Genomic DNA, 12066 nt, shown 5'->3' on the forward strand with positions numbered 1-12066 from the left:
CAACCCTATAGGTGGAACAACAATATGAACTAGCCAGTACCCCCTGAGCTCGTGTCTCTAGCTGCATATGTAGCAGAAGATGGCCTAGTCGGCCATCATTGGGAAGAGAGGCCCCTTGGCCTTGGAACACCAGGGTCAAGAAGTGGGAGTGGGTGGGTATGGGAGCAAGGGGGGAGGGTATAGGGGACATTTGGGATAGCATTTGAAATGTAAATGAAGAAAATACCTAATAAAAATTGGGGAAAAAAAAAAGAAAAAAAAAGGTGAGAAATGACTGACTGAGGAAGACTCCCAACATTGACATCTGGCCTACATAAGCATTGTACATGCACACACACACGCACACACACATGCACACACTGCATGTGCACATGCATGCACACACATGCACACACATGCATGTGCACACACAGGCGCACACGCACTGCACGCTTGCACACACACATACATGCACACATGTGCACATACAAGTGCACATGCACGCACACACATGTGCACAGCCAGTGAAAATGCCCATCCATGTGATCATTTACTGAGTATAAGAAAGGACTAAATTTGTCCAGGGTGACTTCCCAGGAAAATGAGTCAAGCACAACATCTGCCCAACAGAACCAGAGGGAGGGCTGCTATTTATTTTATTTTATGATTTATTTTTGTCTTGCATCTTTGATTAGCTTTTATGTTTGCTTTGATTCTTAAGACACCAGAACCCCTTCCGTGTCATACACAGTGTCACACGCTGCTGTCTCTCTGTGTGCCAGATATTGTCCCCTACAGTCAGTGACTCAATTCTAATGCCCACTAACCCAAGTGAGGTGTGCCAGGCTGTCATCCCCACTTTGGAGATGCGGAGGCTGAGGCGCAGGTGTTTAGGCCACTTAGAAAACTATAATCAAATCGGTTCATAAGCCAGAGTCCTCATTGAGTGACTACCATGTGTATGCTTGCCTAATACACTCAGCAGGCCCGGCTTCACCGTGAACCCAGACTTCATCATCTATGAGGAACCAGGAAGTACCAAGCCTTGCACACACTAGACACTGAACATAGGCAACTGAGAAAGAATGTATAGAGTATTCACCGAATTACCCAGACCAGACAAGGGCAGTGGCGGGGCGGTAGCTGTTTCTACATCTGCCAAGGTCTCTCATGCAAAAGATGTGGCCGTTGGAGGATGAAGCAAGCCATAGGGAACAAGCCACAGGTGAGCAAGACCCAGGTCGCTGCAGGAACAGATAACCAATATAATGAGAGTCTCTCAGGGCAGCTCATCCCTTAAGTTTGAACATCCACATTAACCTAAACTGTGTCCTCACACTTAAAAAAAAATCACCTTTTGTAAAGTAACTATAAACATCTCCTAGATTTCTCCCCAAATCAGTCAGCCTTGTGCCCGACACTGGCAGCATCAGCTGCCTCAGTCAGCAGTTATGTCATTTCTTCTTTAGTACGACAGATTTCTACAGCCATGTATGACTTTCTTGGCAGCCTAATAGGAAACACACACACACACACACACACACACACACACACACACACACACACACACACTTCTACTGAAGAGGAAGGTAGTCTCTCTGCTTAAGGCCACAAGGGGGCGCAACTGCCCCATGGCTGAAGTCACTACTGGCCACTAATCAGGAACATATCCTCCTCTCTCTCTCTCTCTCTCTCTCTCTCTCTCTCTCTCTCTCTCTTTCTCTCTCTCTCTGTCTCCTCCCTCCCTCCTTCTCTCTTCCCCTCCCTCCCTCCCCCATCCTGCTTCTTCCATCACTAATAAACACGTGGAAAGCTAGCATGGTACAGATTGTATGGAGCCCTTAATTTGAAGAAGTAAAAATGACTTTTTTTTTTCTCTTCAAATGTACTGTGGCTTTGAGGAGATTTACAAAAATATCTGCACCTGGAACTTGTCTATATCGTCAATATCATCCTTCAAAAATGTATTGTATGAGCAGTATGCTGGAATTGCCCCGAATTCCTCACCACAACCATGATTTAAACACAGCTAAACAATCACCAAAGACTGTCCTTTAAATACAAAGTGTATGTGTGCTATTGGGTACTGTCCACATAAATGTCTGCTAATAATAAGCTGGCCCGTGGAGCTAAATTAAAATGACCTTCCCTTCAAAGAACTGATTCCTCTATAAAGCTCAGAGATTGGCTTCATCGAGAACGTGTTTTCCTTAAAGGAAAGTCCCCTGTTTCCTTGGGGACATATCCGAGAGGGTTCTGTTCACTCTGTGAACCTTTGGGGCGGGGGACCCATGGTGTCCAGCATCCTAAATACTTAGGTCACAAGGTTTGAATGCTGTCTGTGGAGTAAGGGATCATTTTATCCTCCATGCAAGGAAGAATTTCTTTCCAGAGCAAACAGTCCCCACCATGGCAGGAGGAACTGCAGACTCTCCATTAGCCTGTTGACCCCTCCCAGGTATGGCGGGGACCTGGGGTGAGGGCCGTGGCATCTTGCTTCAGTGTGTCTTCCCACCATGTGTATTTAAGCCACTGTCTGGAGATGGAGACCAGGGCGTTGCTTTCCAAAGATGATTTCCTGGCTTCTCCCAGAGCTGGGGTTGACTTGGTGACACACACATTGCTGGCCAAGGGGGCATGCCCAGGGGTATTGGTCTGACGGTGGTTGTGGGCTCAAATTCTCCAAGGGATCAGCCAAGAGCACTGAACACTGATAGGAGAAAATAAGGCAGGACCTTAGGGGGTGATTCCAGACAAAGGTAGGTTCTACTCAACGCATGTGTCACCCTCCAATATCCCCCAGGATTCCCCTAGTGCCCAGGAAGTTCTGGTGTTTGAAACTTTCCTTCCCACACCCAACCGTCTGCCTCGAGTTGACCTCCAGTTTGCCCAGGATACCAATCTTCACACAAACACCTGAGTTCTCCTCAGAATCATGATCCTAAGTGAGATCTTCTGCTAGGTCCTTACTCTGCTTCAGACCCTGCAGAAGTTGCTCCGACCGCAGCCAGGAAACAGGCATTTGCTAACAGCAGAATTCAAGGCAAGTTATCTGTGAGTGACAGACATGTCATGGAAGGTTGACACTTATTGCATTGGACCTCCAAAGGCAGCCCAGTGCTTGGTTCTGACACCCCTGACCCAGGTTCTGGTTCCCAGTGTCCTTTGTGGACACTGATGATGTGTGAACATACCCAGAGGCCCAGATTCAACAAAGGAAGCTAGCATACCTCTAAGTAAGCCCTTTCCTCTCTTCTAGAATCCTGTGCCAGCTCTGACCCAGTGGCTCTGAGGACCTCGTGCTTTGTCATGAAGCCCTCAGAGACCCCTCACTTTACCTGCTGGGTGTCCTGTGGGCGGCTGAACCCCACAGTCCACCTGTTCCACATTTGACCCCTTTCTCAGATGACGTGACCAAGACTGATTCCCTAAACCTGTAGAGTGACTGCCAACCCTATGTGAGGTTTCACAGACTGGAGGCAGGGAGGGACCACACCGTCAATGACAAAGATGAACATCTAAAAAGAGCTCCTTACCGTGTCTCTGGCTTCCTCAATGTGACAGTACTAATATGTCACTTGCCAGCCTCCTCTCCACCCCCTTGCCTCTCTGTTCTTCGTGGGCATGGACTGTTCCAGCCACAGCTCCGAGTCCCCTGAGTGTTTGGTTCGGAACAATTCAGCTCTTCTACGTCTCCTCCTATGTAATAGCAGGACACAAGGAAAAAAAAAAAAAGCTTCCCCCAAAAGGTGACAGAGAAGGGATGTCAAATTCTTCTTATTGGATATTTTTTAAATCTCCATCACCCGGCCTCATTTATGTTTTTAACTCTCAGATGTCAACAAGGTGTGGAATCGTTTCTCTTGTGCTTCCAACACTATGATGGCTAGAGACTCCCACCTGAGTCTCCCTCAAACCACATCTGACTTTAGTGCCTCTTTCTTTTAGACCTACAATGCGCTCTGATGAGAAGTAGATATTTTAGCCGGTTCTCCAGTACTTTACAGTGTCTACATGTTTCTTCCTTCACGGAGAAAACCCAAACCCGGTTTTCACTTTTCCTTACGCAGCCTTGGCCCCCAGCACAGGCCAGGCCTCTGTTGTTTGGAAAGGATGTGGAGAACTCTGCCAGGCTCCATACTAACTGACCACTTCTTCTAGACCATTCTGGATGACTGGAAGCATTGAGAGTCGACTTAAACCCAACAGTTAAAAGCAGAATGCAAATGTGTCCTCAAATTTGTTGGACAGTAGGGTATAAGGAAATAATGCTTCTTTTGCAAGGAGCATAGGCAGTCTGTAGCCAGTGATAGAACACATAGGTACCCAGTGGAATAGCCCTGGGCACTCACTGCGTCTGCAGAGTGGGAGAGTTGGAGTCCTGGGATCAAATGGCTCAGATGTTAAAGCCAGGTTTTGGCTCCTGACATGTATGTATATTTGGAGCTAATATTATGAAAATAGTTTTTCTTTACATTTCTGAGTATATGTAATTCAAGTTATACATATTTCAATTCTAGAGATTAGGATATTTTAAGAAGGATTTCTGTCTCTCTGACTGTGTCTGTCTATCTGTCTGTCTGTCTGTCTGTCTGTCTGTCTGTCTGTCTGTCTCTCTCTCTCTCTCTCTCTCTCTCTCTCTCTCTGTGTGTGTGTGTGTTTGTGTGGGGGGGGGAACAGAGGTCAACTTTGGAAATTTTCTTCTATTGATTGTTTTTTAATATAGAGTCTTTTCTGTGAACCTGGGCTTACTGCCTCTTCTCAATTAACTTGTTAGTAGTCTCAGGAGATGCCTTGCACCCTGGTGTGCTGGGGTTACACATGCCTGCTGTCATGCCTGGGTTTTACATGGGTATTGATGAGCCAAACTCAAGGCAAGCTTATCCCTACTGAGACATCTCTCCAGTCCCATTTTAACTAAGATTTCTAAGGGTCAGGGTGGAGAGCAGCTTGGTGTTTTAACTCTGGGGTACAGCATAACTACCTACTTGCCTGGGATTTTCTAAATTCTAGCCTTTCTTTTAAGTTTTCACCCACCAAGAACCCTATCTGGAGAGCTCGCAGAGGACAGACAGCCCTTCCGCTCATGCTCCTAAGCAAGTAGATTTGGTGCTGTGATGTCGCTAGACTGCTTGTCACAGAACAGCTGAAAGGGAGGCTTGGAGCAGTGTTTCTCAATCTGTGGGTCTCGAACCCTTTGGGGGGGGTGGTATGATGTTTTCACAGCAGTCGCCTATGACCATCTGCACATACAGTATTTACATCAATGTTCATAACAGCAGCAAAATTCCAGTTATGGAGCAGCAAAGAGAGTAATTTTATGGCTTGGTGGGGGGGATCACCACAACATGAGGAACTATATGAAAGGGTTGCAGCACTGGGAAAGGCTGAGAACCACACTGCCTTAGAGGATTCATGGATGGAGAGAAACCGAGAGAGGTAGGAAAGACAGCAGCCTGTTTATGTGTCTAAGAGAACCATGTAAGGCTTTGCTTGGAACACCTTCCAGCATGCAGGGGAGGCCAGTCGCCCGTATACAACTCACCTTTAGAGCCAGCACCTCCATGGTCATGCTAGAAGGAAGTCAAGCCTTGCATTAGCTCCCACCCGCACCCAGTGCCGTGAGGCAACAAGATCATCCTCCCCCACCCCAGCCTCACTGACTCACGGAGAAGAGCAAGGGAGAGACAGTCTGTCTGAGAAACGGAGCACGTCTATGCAAAAGAGACTGAGAATTCTCTAGAGGGACTATTACATCAGACTAGCTTATAATCCAGAAGAGATTAATAAATTGTTATTTTCCCATTGCTCAGGCCATAGCATCCCATGAGGAAGCATTTAAAAAAAAAAAAAAAACGAGCATATGTTCATGTATACCTCAGGAGTGGTTTAATGCTTCAAGAATATACAATGTAAATTACACACACACACACACACACACACACACACACACATATATATATATATATATATATATATATATATATATATATGTATATATGCAGATCCCCCTTGGGTATGATGTCTGTGACTCAGTTTTCTTAAGTGTCAAGTGGGAATAAATACTAACTTTTGTCCCTTCATGTATTTAAGCAACAAAGACGACACACTCTGAAGTCCCTTTAGAAAACAGCGAGTGTGTTGCCTTCCTGCTGTGAGAACTGTCCTTTACAGGAGCAATGAATGGAGAGGAGGAAGAGGGGGAGGGGGGCACACCCTGGGGTCAGCACCTAGCAGGCCATGATCTCCTTCCCACGTAATAGCTGGGTATATACCCACGTAATAGTTGGGCATATACCCAGGTAGGCTGCAGACCTCTGTCAGAGATGGGCCTTGATTCCTTTTTTAAACGAAATTTTAGTTCGTGTGTATGAATATTTTTCCTGCATGTATGTCTGCGCTGGATTCACACAGTGCCTGCAGAGGGCAGAGAAGGGCATCGAATCCCCTGAACTGGCGTTCTGGCCATTTGTTCATCGCAGCGTAGGTGCCAAACCTTGAATCCAGGTCCTCTGCAAGAGCAGCCAGTGCTGTTAACCACTGAGCCATCTCTTTCCCTTATTTATTTTTTTAACACTTTTTATTTATGTTTATATAGATGTGTGCGCGCACGTGCGTGCGTGCGTGCGTGCGTGCGTGCGTGTGTGTGTGTGTGTGTGTGTGTGTGTGTGTAACACATGCATACCTGGAGAAGTACACACGACAGAGAAAAATCCACAGGAGAACCTACAGAGCTCCTGACCCCAGATCTGCTTTCCATCTTCCCAAAGTGCACCCTCTCTGTGTGGATTCTGAGACCCAGAGGTGCTTCTGGCCTCATGCTCATCAGTTCACTTGCCCTGCCCAGATGCTGGCAAACCGGGGCTGAGCTGTGCTTGAGGAACTTGCTGGAGGCTGGGTTGGGATCACGGCTCCTGTTCTTCATTCAGCCCCCATGCCTTGCTAAGACCATATTCCATTCCCAACTCATTATTTCTCTGTGACGAGAAAACAATATTGGTTCTTATGTAATAGCAACCTCAATGAATCTGGAAGCCATCATGGAATGGGTGGATTTTTTCCCCCTTCTTAAAAAAAAAGAGAGAGAAAAATAAATTGAGATTGTTTTCATATGGCTGAGAATATTTATGAACTCTTCCCCCCTTTTTCCTCATTGCATATTTTATCCAGTGCATTTGTGTGTCAGACAAAATAAATCTTTATGGGGAGCAGAGGCAGAGAGGGGACCAGAGCAATTAAAAGTCTGGGTGCCCATCAAGTTCATGGAACATGAGCCATCATGGGTCAGTGTGTGCTGTAGCCTGTCTGAGGTTAGTAACCCTGGCCAGCATCTCTAAGGAAGTCTTTCAGAGGCAAGATTTCAAACACACACACACTGAAGGAATTCATATTGCCTCATCATCCTGGTCTCTTTCCTATCCGTTTTACCAGAGTGACTTCATGACCAGAATGCCATCACCCAAAAGAGATCATTTAATCTTGTAGCTTCAGAACTGAGCCACAGGGAGGAAGGAGGAAGCTGGAAGAGACGGTGCAGGTACTGCCTCAGCTGTCTTGTCTGTCTGGATGTGGTTCAGCGTATGGGTGTGTCCCTCAGACCATTCCTTTCCACATGGCTTGTCACCCAGGAGGGAGCCAGGGAGCATAAGCCACTTAGTTAGGACTATTAACTAAGTCATTAAACATAACAAGGGGGAGTGCATGGTGGCGCACGCCTTCAATCTTAGTACTATGGAGATGGAAACAAGAGGATCCAAAGTTCAAGGCCAACTTTAACCAGTTACTGAGGCCAGTTACATGAATTATATGAGGCCAGTCTAAGCTTCATAATAAAGCCCCCCAGACAATTTAAAATATAAATGAGGGAGCGAGGGAAAGAAGCCTGACTTCTGAGTCTTGCCTTCAGAACGGAGACGCTTCAAGATCGCCCATTCTCTGTTGTATCTTGGAATGTTGAAGAATATACTGAATGGAGGGAAGGATCTGGACTGAAGGGAACCTGCTGAGTTGGGTCACAAAATAACAGTGATAGCCATTGACCAATCTGGCACAGCCCAGACCCTTGTATTTGGAACACCCCTTCCACTGCCTGAGTGAGACTACCAGGGACCATGGGAGACCTAGAGATCCTCGTTGTCATTAGTAACTTGAGGAAACTGTCATTCAATAGTTAAGGAGCTAACCTCTAGCCACAGAGAGGGACCAGGGCCAGAGGCACAGAGGGGATTTATGGTGCCTAAAACTAATTCAATAAGCATCACTAAGGCAGTGACCAAAACCCCCCGTACCTGAGCCCTTGAGGAAAGCTCTTCAGTTAAGGGACCTTGAAGCTCTAACTTAACAGTGAGTCTACTCTAGGGAAAATCCTAATCTAGGGAGCTGCCGTTCACGGGGCTTCTTCCCTGCTTCTCATCTTGTGTCTCTACCATGACTAACATCAACTCCAACCTCAACGCCCCTGACCAGGATTACAGAGCTACAGGTTAAATGACTGACCAACATGGAACGCGTTCAGAATGTACACGCTGTGTGTTATGTTGCCGTAATGATGCAAGGACACAATTAGACTTGTTACTAAACTTTAGCCCTTCCATTTCTGGAGCTTGTTTGACAGACAGTCGAAAACTCTCCAGCCCCAGTCTTCCACGGTCTCCATCATCGCCTCAAGCCTCTTTGCCCAATTTCTTTGGCCTTCCAGGTCTCCAAAGAGTTGTTTGAAGTCAGGACTTGAAATGTCTTCTTTGCCTTTTCCTATCCCTTCATATCCCTTGGACAATACAAACTGACCAAATTTTAACAAGTATACCCCATGTAATTGTCATTTTTTTAAAATGCCAACTTACATATGCCTGGGAAGAGAGTTTCAGTTTAGGATTTACTTCGATCAGGTTGGCCAGGAATTATACTGATTATTGATATGAAAAGATCTAGTCTACTGTGGGTGGCATCATTCCCTAGGCAGAGGGAATAATTGCTTCTCTCTGCTCATGACTGTGGATGTGATATGATCAGTTATCTCCGGCTCTTCTTGCCTCTGTGACCTCCCTGCAAAGATGATCAGCAATTCCTCACCTCTATTGCCTTCTATCAGGATGTTTTAGCAGGACAACAGAAATGAACCTAAAATATTGTGTTATTTTTTTTCCTGTTCCCACTGTGATTGGTTTTTTTGCCCCACTCTATCCCTGAAAGGGCTAAAGGGATTTAAGTAAGCAAACAAACCCAGCATGAAATGTGATCACATTGGGGAGAAAAAGCATAATAAGTATTGTCTAGTACCCACCCTCTGCTTTAGCCCTTGAATAGTCTGGTAATCCCATCACAGTCTAGACAATCACTGAAGGGAATTCAAGCATTTTTCCCAGCCCTTCTCACTCTGTTCTCCCAAACTGGAAACACAAAGCAGATGATGAAGAGGAGTTCAAATGCCACACCAGGGAGAAGGAGGTATTGAGAAAGCCTCTAGCAGGTTTCCACACATTCCAGGAAGTGTTCAGTGGCATTGTCTCAGACTGGGGTCCCTCCATTGTCTCAAACAAAAGGTCTCCTATGCAAAGACAAAAGTGGGTGATGTGGGAGTGGCTAATTAATGGAAGACACATCTGGGAATTCAAGAGAAGGATAACAGGCCTCCCAGCTTCTTGGAGTGCCAATGTCCCTCTTGTATTTGCTGCCATGTGGAGCAGCTGGGACTCCCTTGAGCTCAGCAGCATATTGCATACCAGAGTCTTGGTGGGGTTGAGGAGCAGGGCTGATGTCACAGGTACATCACAGGTACATTAATGACCAAGCAGTCTTCTAAAACTACCCTGAGTATTCAGATGTAAAGTTTCCATGTCACCCTCTGTGACTAAGAGGTTCTATGCTTCTGTGGGTTTAAATGATATTTTTGCTAATTAATCAGGACAAGACGATAAAGGTCTTCTGCCAATTCATCATCCTTTAGGTGTCGTTTCTTTGAGGTTACAAAGGCCAAGAGAGGAAGTTAGGATCCCTAGACCTAGAGTTACAGGTGGCCGTGAGTTGCCTGATGTGAGTTTTTGGGAAACAGATTCCAGTTGTTGGTATAGCAGCAACTTCCCTGAGCCATCTCTCCAGGTTCAGGGTTTGTGTCCTTGTATAAAATCATGCTAATAACCACCAGGAGTCAATTGTATGTGTCAAAATGGCAGAGCAGTGACAAGAAGTGACTCAGCATATTTAGTCTACTTCGAACTGTTTTGGGTAAGAAGAAAGCTGACCCTTCTTTTGCTCTTCCATGCCAGCCCTCGAGAGAGGCTTGACAAAGGCGCTGAGGAAGCTGGATGACTACCTGAACACCCCTCTGCCAGAGGAGATTGACACCAACACCCATGGGGATGAGAAGGGGTCCCAGCGCAAGTTCCTGGATGGGGACGAGCTGACCCTGGCCGACTGCAATCTGCTGCCCAAGCTGCATGTGGTCAAGGTAAGAGGTCTGTTCATGGGTGCTGGCTTCATCTTAGGCCCAGCCAGTGGGGTGGATGAATCAAGGAGAGTAAGCAAAACCAAGAATTTGGGCTCTAAAGTCAGATCTATCAGGGATCCAAGGTCAGCCCTCACTTCTTGCTTGGTGAACAACCTCTCTTAAGATTTAATTTTCTCAGTTTTTAAAAGAAGTGTATTTTTAGGTTATATATATATATACACACACACATACATATATATATATGTGTGTATACATATCTACATATATACATACACACAAACATGTACATATGTCTACATATATATATAAACATGTATATGTCTATATATGTATGTGTATATATACATGTATATAGACATATATACATGTCTATACATATCTGTCTACATATATATCTACATATATACATGTCTATACATATATGTCTATAAATGTATATTTATGTATACATACTATGTATGTGCCTGGTGCCCATGGAAGACAGAAGAGTGTATGAGATACTCTGGACCTGGAATTACAGATGGTTGTGAGCTGACATTTAGGTGCTGGGAATTGAACCTGGGTCTCTGGAAGAGCAGCCAGTTTTCTTAGCCACTGAACCATGTCTCCAGGCCTTGAGCTTTCATTTTCATCTATAAAATAGTCATATATTGTTTGTTTCTAGGGTTGTTGTGAGACTAAGCATGATATGAAATTGCTCATTACACTATAGGGGTGGGATATATAGTAAGTACAATGCCACTGTATGTATAGTTGCATCACAGCTTCTTGGAGTTATCCGACCTTGCTTTCATACCCACATTAGACGGGTCCTCCTGGATCTTCATACATCCCCATGCACAAACCCTGTAGAAGCCAGGCACCTATCCATCAATCTTCCTCTCTATTGTCTGGAGCAATGGAGGCTGCAAAGGAGTGGAGCAGAAAGCACCCTTTCGTTCTCGGTGAACCTGCCGACCATCTGCACCATGTGCTATAGTCCTTCCCTATACAAAAAAAAAAAAAAAAAAAAAAAAAAGAAAAGAAAAGTCTGAATGCTCTTAAGGAGACATTTTAGGGGTTATTTCAAACAACCCCCAAACCCACACTGGCCTCCCTCTTGCTGTGTCTGTGACAACCTTTTGTGCAGTGTAATGGCTCATTTCTGAGTGATGAGGAGCCCTCTGTCTTACTATCTCACATAACTCTGATTATTACGGCATCTTTCCTTCTATGGAGCTCAAGGATATTCCTCAGAGCAACACAGACCATCTCTGTCCTCCTTTATCTATTGGAAAACAGCAATTGGATCCCTCTGAGTTCTCTAAACACATCCATCAGCCCCTCGTGTGTGCGTGTACACTGCATACATGTGCACATATCTAAATTGTGTGTGTGTGTGTGTGTATGTGTGTGTGTGTGTGTGTGTGTAGAGGCTAGGTATTAACAGTGGGCAGCTTCCCAAATCTCTCTCCACCTTGTTCTTCTAAGACAGGGTGTCTCACTGAGTTCAGAGCTCACTAATTTGGTTAGACCAGCTGACCAGTGACCTCCAGGGACCCTCCTGTCTCTGCCTCCCAGCACTGGGAGTGTGCATCACCACACCTGCTTAGTGTGCATCACCACACCTGCTTAGTGTGCATCACCACACCTGCTTAGTG

General features: G+C 45.6%; 1 protein-coding gene across 2 annotated transcripts in view; it reads left to right on the forward strand.

Moving 5' to 3' along the window:
- The window catches only part of Clic5 (chloride intracellular channel 5), a 141054-nt gene that overhangs the window by 120210 nt on the left and 8778 nt on the right, over nucleotides 1-12066 (forward strand). For both annotated transcript variants that reach the window (XM_021218249.2, XM_021218250.2), the window contains one exon: nucleotides 10245-10426. In XM_021218249.2, the coding sequence (XP_021073908.1) occupies nucleotides 10245-10426 (182 nt within the window). The remainder of the gene's footprint in view (nucleotides 1-10244; nucleotides 10427-12066) is intronic.

The sequence above is a fragment of the Mus pahari genome, chromosome 18, assembly GCF_900095145.1.
Source record: "Mus pahari chromosome 18, PAHARI_EIJ_v1.1, whole genome shotgun sequence".
Classification (NCBI taxonomy): domain Eukaryota; kingdom Metazoa; phylum Chordata; class Mammalia; order Rodentia; family Muridae; genus Mus; species Mus pahari.